This window comes from Opisthocomus hoazin, chromosome 4 (assembly GCF_030867145.1).
Source record: "Opisthocomus hoazin isolate bOpiHoa1 chromosome 4, bOpiHoa1.hap1, whole genome shotgun sequence".
NCBI classification, from domain to species: domain Eukaryota; kingdom Metazoa; phylum Chordata; class Aves; order Opisthocomiformes; family Opisthocomidae; genus Opisthocomus; species Opisthocomus hoazin.
This window is the reverse complement of record NC_134417.1, coordinates 17,701,049-17,716,756: the sequence shown is the minus strand read 5'-3', so window position 1 is coordinate 17,716,756 and position 15,708 is coordinate 17,701,049. Positions and strand designations below refer to the sequence as shown.

Below are 15,708 nucleotides of genomic sequence, written 5' to 3'. Positions count from 1 at the left end.
CGGCTGCTGCCTTCCGCCGGGCTGCCCCCGGCTCCCCCCGCGCCCCTCGTAGCCCTGGGGAAAGGCCTCACCCGCCCCCATTTCCCCGTACAAAAGGGGAGCGGGCGCCCGGCTGTGCCCCACGGCCGCTCGCCAAGGCCTCTCCCCGTCTGACCCTTCCTTGGCGGGCACGGGGCCGCGCCGGAGCTCTTCCCACACCCGTGCCCACCCGAAGGCGCGCGGAGCCGCTTTGGCTCCGGCTTCGGTGGCAGTACGGGGAGATGGGCCTGCTCCGAGGGACGTCCAGCTCACGGCGATGGTGCTGCGCAGCGAGAGGGCGAGGCGCCCAGGCTTCGGCGGCGTTGGTTCCTACCTGTTCCTACCAAACGGGAGAAGATACTTTCTGAAGGGCTGCAGGCCTGACAGCTGCAGTTAGTGAACGTTATTAATGAAAGTTACCAGAGCCGTACCCACCACGCCAAGAGGGTCAGCCCAGCTCTTCTCAGACAGCGAGAAGGTCTCCAGCCTTCCCTGGTGCCCACAGTCGAGCGGTCTGCCCGAGCTGCGCACAGACCGATTCTGCTGGTCTTCTGGATGCCATATACTGGGGTCACTTCCATTCCCTCCCAACAAACCTTTTATTTAAATCAAGAGAAACACCAGTTAAGCCATGCATAATGCTACTTTAAGGATAACACCATGGCAAACAAAAAAACAAACTGAAACATGTTCCAGTTCAGGAATTAAATGTCTTTATTCTTTACAGCAAGAACATAAGATAACAGTGCCCTTAAATTATTAAATCAATTAAATGTGTAAAACAATCTGCTGCACCTCCGCATGCCCAGCTTGTGAAAAAAAAAAAAAGAATTCAAGTCACTTTTACTTCTCAGTCAAAGGAAAACAATACTATTGGTCAAACGTATTCCTACTCACACCTCCTAAACCCCAGGCATTTCATCTGCTTCCACAAAAGTCTCACTGCAAGAGTAAACTTGCATGATTTACTTAAAAACTACCAGTAAATAAATCCATTGGATTTGTAGCAGTAAGATAGGTGTAACTGGAAATCTAGTCTTGGGCCATCTCTTCATTGGTAGATTCTAGGCAGCAAAGGCCAAATACTGCAAGAAAATAAAGATTCACCTGATCATACTGTCATGTCCTACTGCACCCACCTAACCAGGGGCTTTATTGGGAAAGTACGTAACTGCCCAGCGACCTGGGCTCTGCTGTGAAGACGAGCAGAGGGAATCCACTGCACAGCAGACCTAAGCGCGTGTGCCAGGGACAGAGCAGGAGGATGCCTTCATCTCGCTATGGTGCACTCACCACTCAGTGCAGAAGCTCAGGGCCATGACTACAGCTACCCACACCAAGTGACTTAATAAAGTCACAAGTAATGAAGAATTATATATGCATTTTCCACCTGGTCATAAGCAAAGAAAACCTACGGAAATCCTGCAGGCTAGAGGGAGAGCGGATTCAGTGCCCTCCCTGAAGAGCAACGTATCAGCTATCTCCTAGGCTTGCAACCCCAGCCCACACCCACACAGGGAAGTGTTTCTGCTGTGAAGAGATGCGACATGCGCTTCCCCAAAGGCTGCTCACAGGGACTTGGCATCCATCTACCCCCTTCCTCCCGCCTTCTTAAGGAGCAATGAGAGCACCTTACAGCTGCATTTCAGGCGAAGCTTTCCTATGTACACCAAGCCTAACTTTCCCAACACATCCAAACAAGCGGCATGATAACATAGAGACTTGCTGAGCACACCTGGAAATGCTCCCCATCTCTCCCACTTGACCCTGCCAGCATGCCCTGGACACCCTCAGCTGCTCTATCCCAGCCAAAAGGGCAAAGCACCATCACTAAAGGGACTGACTCTAAACTCAAGAACTGCTAAGCTCCGCTCCAGTGTTACCATCATTACTCCAGCGAGGTAGGTAGGTGTTGCTGTCCCCACCCTACTGTTGGGGAAACTGAGGCACCAAAAAAGTTTGTTGGAAAATGTTGATGATCACGATCATAAGCAGAGCTGGGTGAAAAACCCATCTCCTACTCCAGGTAAGAGCTAGAGAGATGCCAAAGGCACACTGCTGGGAGAAAGCACTGGCTGGAGCTGGCACGACTGCAAACACTTCAGCTGCCACTGTGAAAAAAGGAGCGAGAGGAGGAATAGAAGTGCATATGGAGGATGTACTGCCATGATTCAGGAGCTAATCCAGAGAAGAGGTAGGCAGGACATGATGGGCTGAAGTTTCTGGCCTGAAACTCCAAAAGGATGTCCAGTCCCAAACAAAATCCAGCTTGTGCTAAAAATAAAATAGGACCTGGTTTATGTTGCATTAAAGTAAAACTAAAAAAGGTATTCCTACAATTATAATAATATTCCTCATAAACCAAGGATTTGTAATTAATTTTGTTGCCCCAAAGGCTACAGGCAGCCCTTTGGAACTACGGAAGTAGATTATTTTTCTATTTTTATGTTTATTTATGAAGCAGCCACATATTGTTCAGCGGAATGCTGCAGGCCACCTCAAAGACCTGCCACCACATGGCTGTGGAGATGTCCTAGGTACGATGGGCCTCTCCTGTAACCCCACCTAGCATCAGCCACACCGCAGTGTCCATCTGCCACCCATTCCAAACCAGGCAGTCCATCAGGCAGTCTATGAGCACGAGGACAAGCCAGAGAGATGCCAAGGAGCACAAGGACAAGCCAGTTCCTGCTCCCAAACACCCTCTGCTCCAGCTGCCATTACTATCAGTATCTTTTGTGTTATTCTTGCTATGCGCAGTGAGCTGTTACTGCATTTCTTCACATTACACAGTTACATTCAAGCCTTTTCAGTATCCAGTAGATCCGAGACCTCATATTTAGTCCCACTGCAGTCACTATGTTACTGTGTTATTTGCTGGGGTTTTTTGCCCGATCAGAGAGAGGGCGGGAACTTCAAAGCAGCAATAAAGCAGGAAAACAAGGCAGCACAATCTGTTTGCCAGGGAGGCCAGCCCCAGCAATCTCAGCAGAGAACTTTGCTCGTAATTAGAAAGCATTCCTCATTCTTCAAGTAGGTGGCTGCATTTCACACTCAAAGTCCCTACGTCATCCCGCCCAGGATGTGGGATGCAGCCCCAAAAGGCTTCGCCAGAGCCCAGTGTCCCTCAGCACCTCCAGGCACCGCCGGACAGCAAGGTGCAGCAGGGGATGGCTCTCTGGCATGGACCTCAGAGGTTGTTGGCAGCTACAGAAGACCGTGGCAAGTGAAGCCAAGCAGCTTCTCCCCGGAGTAGTAAGTCCTTGGAGGAGAGGGTGAGTGGGCATGCACCAGCTCGTCCTCCCACTGCTCCAAATCCACTGTGCAGATCCGGGACGTGGACTGTGCTGGGCACCCAGCAGCTCTAGGTGCCTGTGTCTCCAGCAGCTTCTTCGTAGTTTCCATTGGGAGACAGGCTGGTCAGAGCCACTTCTTCCTTGGGTTCCTGCAGGTCATCTGCAAAGAGCAGAGAGAGGTCAAGGGAGATGTGAATGGGAAACCCTTCTTCATGCAAAATGCAACTTAAAACAACAAGAAAAGAAACTATGGGACAAAGCAATCGATATATACTCACAACCTAAGCACAGCTGATTCTTTTCATAACTGATTTTCATTTTGTTTTACAGATTCAACATTCCTTCAAGAAACAGGGGGCTGATCTATGACCAAAGGAGCACGGGGCCCAGCTCCCTGGCCTCCTGCGGTCTCAGCAATCTCAGAACAAGCTGCGTTGCCATGAGGTCTCACCTGCCTGGCACTGACTGCAAGATCAGACGCTTTCTGACCCTGGAGGACATGTCTCAAAGCTGCAAAAACATTTCAGTTGTTTTCTCAGACCCTTATGCTTTTTACAGGGCAGGAGCTTCCCCTCCTCTATGTGCTCCGTAGAGCAGTCTGGATCTCCACACCATGCACCTTGTGGCCTCCTGCATGGGAGCACTTCTGCAGAAAATCACTGCTGAGAAAGGCAAGCAGAAGTGCCAATGGTGCAGCAAAGGCTGAACGCCAGGCTATTTGTTACCTGAACAATTTCCTTTAGAATCAGGGAGCCCAAGGCTGACTGCGCTCTTCCTCCTCCCCACCAGCCCCATAGGTAAGGTTTAGGAACACCCCTTCCAGCCATGTTTCCAGAAAACATCACGTAAGATCAGGGTGATGCTTCCAATTCGTTTAGACAGACAGCAGTTCTGCTGCCAGCAATTCTGGCAAAACGCAGCTGAGTTCAGCAGCACTCCAAGGGGTGTAGTTGGGCACCAGACTCAGCATGGCTTTATTTAGACAAGCAAAAGGTCAGAAGACAGGGAGATGCTGACTGTCTTCAGGTTCTGGCCAAATCACAGCCAGGGAAGAGATGTCAGCTGCAGAGCTGGAAATAGCTTAAGGGGGCCACCAGCGAGGGGTTTGGGCACCAGGATCACCAGGGAGTCGGTGAGGAACCTCTGACAGTCACAGCAGGAGTACAAAGGAAAGCACCGGGCATACCCTCATGAATGTTGTTTGCAGCTTTTGCTTCGTGACCTTTTCTCCGGCTCCTTCGGCTCCAGGAAATGCACCGCAGAAAGGATGGGAGCCTCCACCTCTCCCTGGCTTTTCTCTCTTCTGGATAAACCAGAGAAGGTGAGTTCAGACCAGCAGCAGGTCAGCCCTGCTGCTCCCCAGCTTCCCCACTGCTGACTCACAACGTCTCCCCCTCCACGAGCCCAACTCCTCACAGCAAAACCAGGTCCACCCCACAGAGTCCACCACTGGAAAGCACAGAGCAGCTCCTGGCAATCCTTATTTCAGGCTGAAAACTCTCTGCTGCCCTGGAAATTTGTCTCTGCTGCCGGTTTCCACCTTGCCACCTCACTGCCAAAACCATCCTGGATGTGGCAACCCAGAGCCAACGAGAAACCTGGCCGGAGCTCAGCCGGCACACGCGGCGAGGCTGGGGACTGACACGGTTACGGCACTCCCGCAGAAGGAAGTTTTTCTTTGGTATTACCACACAGCTTCTGCCACATCAACTTATTTACTGCTCCCTGCTTTATGGAGCAATTCGTGCCTCCCAGGGAGACCTGCTGGACACACAGACCTGCAGCACGCTGAAAAATCCAGCTGTAACTGCTTGCAAAATGCAGAGAGCATGTGGCCTCCATCGATGTATGGTATTTATTCTGGAGGACAATGAAGGTCACAGCAAGTGACTACAGGCTCTCAAGCCATTATAGTAAAACACTGCACCAGCATATTTCATGTGGTCTCCAACAGCAGCAGTTCAGCATCTCCATTGAAATATCGTCCAGCCTTTCACCTCCTAATCAGATAACAAATGATAAACCACTTCAGCGTCCTTCAGCTTATCAAACCATTGCGACACTAAAGGGTTCACAGTGGCAGCGTTTCCTGCCAGCCAACAAACCAAAACCTCCAGCCGTAAACACATCCCCTCCTCACAGTGTGCGGGGACTCTGGACACCACTGAGGCACAGCAGCGTAGCAGCCCAGCGCATTTCTGCTCCAGACCTGAGAGACGCAGGAACCCCACTGCCATTCCTGTCCCAGCACCACTGCACACATGACAGTGTCCGGGACATTCCCAGCACAGGGGGGCTGCAGCTCCAGAGCAACTATACAGAGCCTCTGTACACTCCTAGCATCCTTACCCAGATGTAAGAGCATCTTTTTTCAGCTTAGCACAAGCCCCTTTCATATTCAAGAGGGGAAACAAGACAAGCTCAGCCCTGACTGAGGACATCTTTATGGTGGCATCCCTAGAACCTGCTTTGCAGGGTGCTCCGCAGCCTCATGCCCACCTTTACCACAGTCATCCCTCACTTATATTAATGAGATTATTCCCCTTGTGCCTTGCTTGTGGGGAAAGCTGTGGGGTGAAGGAGACCAGGCTGCAACAAAGCTGATGCCTGGCGCTGCCAGGTCCCCAGGTCTCCAGAGGCACGGCTACACTTGCGATCCCTCTGGCCACATGGACATTCTGGAAGGTAGGGCTCACAGGCATGGAAAGAAGCTGCCCCTGCCTCAGGCTGAACTCTGCAACTGATGAGTGTCCTCATTACACATGCGGGTCCTGAGACACTTACATGACTAAGAACACCAAGCAGAGCATCAGAGGTGAATTAAAGAAACACACTGCGTCCTCCTACCCACCACGCTTACAAAGCACACACAAACAGGCTGCAACACCCACTCTTGGCTCCTTCTGCTCCTCTTTCTCCGCTGCTGGCTGCTATGCTGCTTCCATGTCTCATGAAGGACAAATCCACAGCTAGCCACAAAAATACATGTACTGAGCCAAGCGCCAGCAATGTGCACAAGCGGAAAAAGGTCACGTATGCCGGGATGTTTTTCTGCCTCTGCAGCTGCTGTCCCACCAGGCCACTGCGACCAGCACTGCAGGGCTCACTCGTGTCTGGGAGTACACCAGAAGTTCCTGCAGCAGGAACAGCATGAGGAAGACAAAAGCATGCAAAAGGAGAGAAGCTGGAAAGGGGATCGTATGTGCCTCAGTACAAAGAGTTGGCAGAAGACAGCCCTGCACCCTAGCAGTGTGTCCTGGCCATCTCAAAGCTCCTCAACATTCAGATCCAGGATTCTGCTGTTGGAAAACAGGACCTGAGCTGCAGCCAACCATCCCCATGTTGCAGGGATCCCAGAGGACCCTGTCAATGCGGTGCTGCAGGCAAGTGCCAGGATCCCTCGGGGTAAAGGCAGTGAGACAGCAGAACACCAGAGCCCCTGGAAATGATAGGAAATAAGGGAAGTGGGAAAAATGAAAGAAGGAAAAAGGAACGGGAAACAGCGCGCAACAAGCAAAGCCAAAGACTAAACTGAGCCCGGGCTCCTTTGTATGGCTGCTGTGAGGGCAGAGTGTGTTTGCACACAAACGTGACTGTCTTTCGCCCCAGGGTAAGTGCTGATCCTCACAGCCTGTTTGACACCCAGCTTTCACCCTACCATCCTCACATTGCCTCAACTGGCCACCCACAGACGCGTGGTTTTAAACCCAAACGCCCACTTGCTGTTGTTCTTATTCATCATGCAAAGCCAGCACAAGCACCCTCCTCCCACAGGAAGGTCAGGTCCTGCCTACACCCTACAGCACAGGCCGAGCCCCAGTCCTGCGTCCCCAAGAACACACATCCATAGGCATGGATGGCCACTGCGTCACAGCCGTCAGCTGCCACATCCCTGCTATCTATGAGCTGCTCTAGTGCTTCCCAACCCACTGGGAAGTTTGTCCTCCCCAGCTGCCAGAAACCCCACCAGAAGGTGGCAGATCCCATTGGAAGGCTCTGATCCCACCAGCATGAAAGAGATCCCTTTGGAGAAAGCCAGATCTGACTTGATGGGGAGTAGATCCTATCAGAAGTGGTCAGATCCCAATGGGAAGAGCTAGATCCCATGGGGTGAGGGGGCAAGATCCCACCAGGAATGGTCAGATTACAGTGGGAAAACCCAGACCCCACTGGGGTGGGAGTGGGGGGATCCCATCAGGAATGGTCAGAGCCCAATGGGAAAAGCCAGATCCCATCATGAACGGTCAGATTCCAGTGCGAAAACCCAGATCCCAAGGGGCGGGAGGGAGATCCGATCAGGAATGGCCAGATTCCAATGGGAAAACCCAGACCCCATTGGGGTGGGAGTGGAAGGATCCCATGAGGAACGGCGAGCTCGCTTTGGGAAAAGCCAGATCCCGTCGGGGTGGGGGGAAGATCCCGTCAGGAGCGGTCAGATCCAACCGGGATGGGCAGGATCCCACCGAGGAGGGGAAGACCCCAGCGGAAAAGGGAGCCAATCCCACTGTAAAAGCCCCCCGGCCGAGGCAGGGAGGCGGCGGCCCGGCCACCCACTGCCCCCCCTCTCCGGTGCCCCCCCCCCCGGACCCCCGGTACCTGCCGGGTGCTGCAGGGCGGCCCGCAGGGCGCGGCAGGCGGCGGCGCGGCAGTCGCGCAGGGCGGCGGGGCTGCCGGGGCTGTACCGGGCCGCCTGCACCGTGCCGGCCGCCGGGAAGTGCCGCCTCAGCGCCGCGTCCAGCACCGCCGCGTCCTCCCCGTCCCCGCCGGGCAGGAGGACGCCGACGACGGCGGGCGGAGGGGCCGGGGGCAGGCGGCCGCGGACGTCCCGCACCACTTCCCGCAGGCGGGCCCGTGCCCCGCGGCCCCGAGCCGCCCCGCCGCGGCACAGCACCAGCAGCAGCCGCGCTGCCAGCGCCCGCCGCCCGCCCACCGCCCGCCGCCGGGACCGGCGCCCCGGCCCCGGCCCCGGCGGCGCCTCGTCGCCCAGCAGGTCGCGGGCGAAGGCGGCCAGCGTGGCCGCGGCCGGGGCCCCCTCCGCCACCTCGGCCACCAGCAGCACGGCCCGCCGCCCGCCCGCCCGCTCCACCAGCGCCCGCAGCTCCCGCAGCTCCGCCGCCGCCGCAGCCATGCCCCGCCGCCGAGCCCCGCCCGGCCCCGCCGCTCCGCACCGCCCCCTGGCCCCGCCACCCGGGCGCTCGCACCCCAGGGGTGGGGTGTCACCGCGGCACCCTCCCGGGACTGGCACCTCCAGCTCCCCGGGGCCAGCAGCCCCTGCCTGCTGCCGGCTGGGCACAGCGGAGAGGGTACTGGGGAGAGGGGGACACCTGGGGACCCCAGACCTGCCACGCAACCAGCCCCCTTGCATGGGCCTCCCGCCAGGCTGGTCCCGGTTCCGATGTCATGATAAAATTCAGGGAAAAGCCACGCACCGTGGAGGGGCTCGGAAGATGGGAGAGGGATGAGCGGAGGAGGTGGCGGCTGCAAAGTGGGGCACAGAATCACAGAATCACAGAATGGTGGGGGTTGGAAGGGACCTCTGTGGGTCACCCAGTCCAACCCCCCTGCCGAAGCAGGGTCACCTACAGCAGGCTGCACAGGACCTTGTCCAGGCGGGTCTTGAGTATCTCCAGAGAAGGAGACTCCACAGCCTCCCTGGGCAGCCTGTTCCAGCGCTCCATCACCCTCAGAGTGAAGAAGTTCTTCCTCATGTTCAGCTGGAACTTCCTCTGCTTCAGTTTGTGCCCATTGCCCCTTGTCCTGTCGCTGGGCACCACTGAAAAGACCTTGGCCCCGTCCTCCTGACACCCACCCTTGAGATATTTATAAATATTTATTAGGTCCCCTCACAGCCTTCTCTTCTTCAGGCTGAACAAGCCCAGCTCCCTCAGCCTCTCCTCGTAGGAGAGATGCTCCAGGCCCCTCATCATCCTGGTAACCCTCCGCTGGACTCTCTCCACTAGCTCTTCATCTTTCTTGAACTGGGGAGCCCAGAACTGGACGCAGCACTCCAGATGGGGCCTCACTAGGGCAGAGTAGAGGGGAAGAAGAACCTCCCTCGACCTGCTGGCCACACTCCTCCTCATGCATCCCAGGATCCCATTGGCCTTCTTGGCAGCCAGGGCACACTGCTGGCTCATGGTCAACCTGTCATCCACCAGGACACCCAGGTCCCTCTCCACAGAGCTGCTCACCAGCAGGTCCGCCCCAAGCCTGTACTGGTGCATGGGGTTGTTCCTGCCCAGATGCAGAACCCTGCACTTGCCCTTGCTGAACCTCATCAGGTTCCTCTCTGCCCAGCTCTCCAGCCTGTCCAGGTCACGCTGAATGGCAGCACAGCCTTCTGGTGTATCTACCACTCCTCCCAGGTTTGTGTCGTCGACACACAAGACTCCAGCAGCGGAGCGGCTATCATGCACCCCCAGGGGTACAACGTGCCCCTTGGGGTGTAACACACCGTACCCTCGGCCCGCGACGGAGCAGACTCTGCGGGCGTCACATGCCGTGGGAGGCTGTCTGCCTCCACACACGCTGGCCAGGCTGCAGCCACGTTCACACCACCCTTTGGGAAGCAATCACCTCCTCAATGGCCAACTCGTGCACAAGCACAAAGCCTCAGCAGCGCTGCAAAGCCGAGCCGCAGCCGCAGCCCCACACGCTGCAACTCCGAGTCACTTCCCAAGCTGCTCCCCTTTGGCTTCCCCTTTGCAAACGCCGCATCCGTCCCCTTCCACGCAAAACACCACCCATAGTCACAGCCCCACCAGCATCGGCAGCGTGCCGCAGTGACACGCACGTGTCCTGCCAAACCACAAAATGTTTGCTGGGAGAAGTACGGAGCTGTAATCAGGGCTTTGGTGCCAGCACGCGTTACACAGCCGCTGCACGGAGAAAGGCCCGCACCCCACGAGCTGGCTCTGCCAGCCAGCGGTGAATGAATGCCACGTGATGGCAGCTGCTGTGCCCAACCCTGGCACTTGCGCAGTGCTGGTGTGTCTGTCGGATGAACCGGGAAGCTCCAATCCACAGCACGTGGTAAATAGCTCCCCTGCGCCATATCAGGACAGGCTCCCCCAGACAGGTAATGTCTTATTGCAAGAACCTGGGAGGGGATAAACAGCTCAAGGTCCCAATGGCCGGAGTCACCTTGGCCAGTTGCTCTCTGAGGCCGTTGGGAGCCAAACCATCTCTGCGGAGGAGGCTCCAGGAGCACTGCGGGCAAAAGCAGAGCTGAAATCCACATCCCTGCCCTGGATTAGGGATTCCCAACTTGTGCGCTGGGGCAAACTCATGTGCCACGAGGGCGGCTGAGCCAGCGTACCTGCTCCCTGCCTGTCCTCCTGGCCACTTAACCCCAGAGCCCAGCAGGTCAGCGGCCACTGCAGGGAAGGGAGGTGCCACAGGCCACTCCCCAGGCACAGCCGAGGTGTGGCAGCTCAGGAAGGTCACTGTGAGCCACCAGTTTTAAGCCAGGAAAACATTTGTCCCAGCTACGACAGACTTAGCACGATGCCAGCACCACGCAGGCCAGACAGCCCAGGCAAGGGACAGCCCTGGGTCCTAGCAAAGGTAACTTACTCATTGACAAGTGCTGATAAGCAAACCGGGCGGAGATAAAACAGAAGGATTAGGCTCCTCTTCCAAAGATCTGGGTCTGTTGTTGCAAGAGCCCATGCCTCCAAGCCGGCGTGGTAGCCCTGAGAGCAGCAGTTAAGATGGCAGGATTGCAAAGTCAGACAGAACTCAACAGCTAGGTCTGGCTTTAGTCTTGCCCAGATTTTGTATTTAGAAGGATTTTTTTCTCATCTGTCCAGAATCCTGCTCATGGTCCCATGGAGAAAATTCTTGGGTGTAACCAGCACCATGAGCTGGGCCAGCAGCAGCGGGAGGGGACAGGAGCGGGTGCTGGTCCCCAGGAGCCCTCACCTTGGGGTTTCTCTGCTTATACTTCCCCCCACTAAAGAATTTCAGCTACAGCCCTCACACAGATTTGTTCATAAACCAGTCACAAGCAGGAGATCTCTGGGAAGAGGGAGCAGCAGCTTTGGCTGCTCCCTGCAAGAAACAAGCTGAAGACAGACCCTTGCTTTGGCCAGTTTGACTGGGGAAGCCCAGATCTCTTGAAGTTGGCTCTAATGAGGCAGGATGCTCCGTGCAAACCGCTGCACCAAGAGCCACAGCATGTTTAAATCCCACACGAGCTGCCAGCACAGCCTGTGGTATGATGGTACCCTTTATACACTGTCTGTTGGGCAAAGACCATCACAGCATTCGGCTCGCGGGGCTCTTCTCAAGCCGTGCTGTGCAAGTGACTGACACAGAGAGCCCAGAGAGCCTCTGGAAGTGGGTTTTCAAGCAGGTGATTCCCCAAATTTATGAAGATGATTACTGCAGGGAAGGTGCAGAAAAAAACTAAAATGATCTTCCTAATTCAGCTCAGAAGGAGCACCACTGACTATTTCTCTGCAGTGGCCCCAGTGTTGAAACTGCCAGCACAGTCTCTAAAAACCAATATTTGGGATGGGATAGAGCTGTTCTTCATGGCCACTGCAATTCTCTGTTTAATTTTGGGCACAGATTTGGAAAGCTCAGTGTCGCCCACTATACCCAAACAACCTTGTTTACATTTCTTTACTCATTAACAGAGGTAAGATCTAACAGCAAATACAACTTTGTGTTCAAACAGTTCAGAGACAGCTGTGAGCTCAGCAGTCTCCATAGTCCCTGACAAACTGACTTCAGAGCTCTGGCAGGCATCCGAGCAAAAACACAGACGTATTTGCAAGGCTGGACACTCCTCCCTTCGCCTTCAAACATCCATCTGACCGTCACATTTGTAGAAAATCTCTAGAGATAGCCCTAAATGAAGGTAATTGCATCTCTTATTCACCCATGGCTGTTCAGAGCAAACACAACATCTGCTCATTTTGGACTTCAAATGGAGAAGAGAGGGTACTTTGTTCAGAGAAATAAATTTGTCATTTGTATTAGTAGTGCCTTGAAGTCTAAGCAAAATCAAAGGTCCATTGGGTTAGGCCTCTTAAGAGGTGAATTTACCAAGATTAAGATGAAAAGAGTAGAAAGAAGACAGGAAAAAGGATTCTTGCGCCAACTTTTATGGTAAGAGCGCAGAGAGGCTAAAAGAGGAGGAGGTAGTCCGTATCCAGTGTTCCAGCCCAGCTTCTTAAACTCTTGCTCCCGGCAGCCTCGGTGCTCACGGGGGCACAGGGAAAAGCCTCAGAGCCAACTAGGAGCGGGAACTGGCTGCTGACAAGCTAAGCCTTAGCGAAGCTTTGCACAAGTGCTCTTTCACAGACCTGTTCTCCAAACCTGCTTTGATTTACTGCTTTGGAAAAACACGCCATCGTTCTGAGATGCTGGAGAATATCTGCTTTACTTGTGCAGCCCTACCAGCTGCCAGCATTACTGTGGGGCACCAGCACTCGCTGAGCTCTTCATCCATGGAGATATTCTTGGGTGCCCCAAAGGAGTAGCAGAAGAGGTAACTGCAAGTGAAGAAAACACCCCAAGCCCCTCCTATCCCCTTGCCCCAAACATTCCTGTCCCACTGACCCCCTTCCAGACCCTGTCTCCTGTTCACTCCCCCATGGCTCTTCCCATCTCCTCCACTGACCTTCCCCAAAACCCCCCTCAACCTTTCTACCCCCTGAATCCAGACCCCTGCCTACTCTTCACCCACTGAAGCTTGAACTGTATCAAACCAGACATGGACCATTCCCGTGACATGTTCAGTCACAACTGAATCCAAACGGGATGGTCACTTTGTTCTGTCCCAGCTCCCTGTGCCCCAAACCCAGCCATCTCCAGGGATCACTGAGGTAGCCCCAGTTTTTGGTCCTCTGGCAGCCTGTGCTGACGCAGCCCTGGCCTGGATCCATCCAAGTCAGCACACCTGTCTGAGCTCCACTCAGTGGAGGTTACACCCCACAAGCAAATAAAGCTGGGAAGTCCCTGGCTGCCCCATGGCTCGAACACAGCCTGGCTTCCTGATGGGGAACCCCAAACCTTTCCCTGCCTGTCTTCTCCAAAATCCTCCTCCCTTGGAAAGCCGTGCCTCATCCTGTCCATCTCCGCAGCTGTCTTATGTTTCCTTGAGGCACCATCCCTTGCTGGATGGCAGAGGGGCATTGGAAGGTATTTCTGAGCAGGAGGAAGGGGACCAGCCACTGGTCCGCATGTGTAGAGTGGGGGTGTTGGGACAGTCCTGATCACGCAGTAGGAAGGATGTCTCTGCCTGTCCCCTTCGAGAGCGATGGAGGCTGCCCCTCAGCCTGCTGCACTCTTTGCTCCTTCACTGGCAAGGTGTTGAAAAACTGGCTGGCGACAGACATGAAATTAGATCTAAGGACCAAACTGCCTCTGCTGGCCTTTTTCCATCTGTCCTGCTAGAGCCTCAGCTGGACCCTTGTCTTTGGCTTGATGGCAGGACCTGGCACTAGCTGTTCACAGCCACCAGCCTCCATTTCTTCCCACTGCGCATGTGCCTTCGACACCAGCAGTCCAGTTTCTTGTGTGCTTTCCATTTGCAGAACCTCTGAAAAGTTACCCCAGGCCCAACCAAGCTGGAGACCTATGGTTGGGAACCACCGCGCATGAACGCAGCTTCTCCTGCCTCCCTCACACTCCTTCTTGCATCCTCCCACCTCCTTCCCACAAAACCCCTGCTTGGCATGGGCCAAACCCCCAGGTTCTCAGTGCTGCTCCCTTCATGAAAGCAAAGGGCAGAGCCATCAGCTTCCTGGGCTGGAAGTTGCTCTGGTGGGTGGAGCAGGTGGGTTTGGATCTGCTTGGCTTGACACTGTTGAGCCCTGAAAAAGGCCACAGGTAAGCAGCTGGCAAGGTGCCCTCCTGGCACGCTGCAGGATTGCACCTAAGGGCAATCAGACTTTGTCCTGGCACGTAGGCAAAACATGACAGACCAGTGAGGAGCAGGGCTAGGCAAGGGTTTTTTGGAAATGGGCAAAGCTTGGTCTGGATGGCAAAGCTTGGTTCAGGTGCTGTCCTGATCAAGGTCATCTTCCAGAGGTGCTACTCAGATATGCTCATATGCCAGAAGCCCACAGGACAGCCGCTCCCTGCTGCTCTCATGGGGTGTGATGCCAGCTGAGTAGAGCAGGTTGATCTCCTTTGTCCTGGGAAGAGACCTGTGGCCCTCGGCACACTCCTGGGCTGTGCAGCAGTGCTCCTAGTGCTTGCTGGTGCATCTCCTCTTTTGGGTCTAGCTGCACTGGTTGGAGAGGTTTCAGCTCACAGCTGCTTGTTCCTGCTTTGCTGGATCGCAGTGCTCCTGCTAGCCTGGCAGCAGAACTATCGCATGAAAAGTTGCCAACCCTACACTAGACAAAATGAGCAGGGTGATCTTCTACTACTTGCCTTCGTTGGACTGCAGCAGGTTGGGGGAGCAGTCCCAACAGCAGAGCAGGGAGCTCCAAGACCTGTATATGCACCCAAAATTAGCTGGAGAATGAAGCATGGATGCAGCTTGAGAGCAGAAGGGCCTGGACACGGCATGAATGCGCTGCCAGAGGAGAAACCTGAGCGAGCTGCACAGACTGTGCCTAGGTTTGGGTGGCTGGCCACATGTTTCAGATGCTACAGCAAACAGCAGCAACACAGGACCTCAGCACGGTTGCTTGCTTTAAGGATGTCCTAAGGTGCTGATCAGGAGTCTCTCAAAGTCAGACTTTCTGCACTCGCTCTGCACTTACCACACAGCCTGAGCTGTACACAGCTTGCATTGACCCAAGGGAACTATTTCTGCATTAGCTTGAGCCAAAAAAAAAAAAAAAAAAGAAAAAAAAAAAGAAAGTGTCCTCCCTAACAAAATGGGGAATTTATCTTAAGATGCCCAATTGCTCCTGGAAAGTCTCTTCCACAACAGAGCAATTGGGTCACGTGTGTCATAATTCTGTTTAGGCAGCTGGGCAAGGTCATTTTCCCCCATCCTTTCAAGCAGGTTTTTTTCCACAGGACCAGCACCTCATCCAAGAGGCTGCCAAGCACCAGCACAACCCAAACACCTACAGCAAGGCTGTTTTGCTTTGTAAAGCCACGCTGTTCTTATGGATGTGGAAAGAACCTGTATTTGAAAAATAACCTGGGGGATCCTTTCCCTGAGAAATGTTGGTTCAGAGGCTCTGTACCACGCTCAGATCCCACTCCTTGTGTACTGTATTGCACAAACCTGCAGCTTCAGCAGGGGTTTGATAGTTTTTCATGTACAGCTTTAAAGCTTATAGGTACACACAGACACACAGGGAAATGAAATAAATACCAGGTTTTTAATACTCCTTTTGGTGATAGTTAAGATCTTAGGTGGATCTGTAAAAAAAACAAAAACAAACAAACAAAACAACAAACAGAGAAGAAATGCATA

The 15,708-nt window shown here is 54.4% G+C and overlaps 1 protein-coding gene across 1 annotated transcript; it reads right to left on the bottom strand.

Annotated features, from left to right (window-relative positions):
* Nucleotides 1–714: 714 nt before the first annotated feature.
* C4H2orf72 (chromosome 4 C2orf72 homolog) lies at nucleotides 715–8,442 on the bottom strand. Its single transcript, XM_075417879.1, has 3 exons — nucleotides 7,911–8,442; nucleotides 4,501–4,617; nucleotides 715–3,474 (listed from the first exon to the last, which is right to left on the bottom strand). The coding sequence occupies exons 1-3, from the start codon at nucleotides 8,440–8,442 to the stop codon at nucleotides 3,383–3,385; spliced, it is 741 nt and encodes a 246-aa protein (XP_075273994.1). The 3' UTR covers nucleotides 715–3,382.
* Between the last annotated feature and the right edge of the window lie 7,266 nt (nucleotides 8,443–15,708).

What these genes read in the sequence shown, in the direction of transcription:
- C4H2orf72 (XM_075417879.1), bottom strand. Translation starts at nt 8,442, where the DNA reads ATGGCTGCGGCGGCGGCGGAGCTGCGGGAGCTGCGGGCGCTGGTGGAG. An exon ending in CGCCCTGCAGCACCCGGCAG is followed by an intron (nt 4,618 to 7,910) that starts GTACCGGGGGTC and finishes TGGTTTATCCAG; the next exon opens with AAGAGAGAAAAGCCAGGGAG. An exon ending in TGCAAACAACATTCATGAGG is followed by an intron (nt 3,475 to 4,500) that starts GTATGCCCGGTG and finishes TGCTCTTTGCAG; the next exon opens with ATGACCTGCAGGAACCCAAG.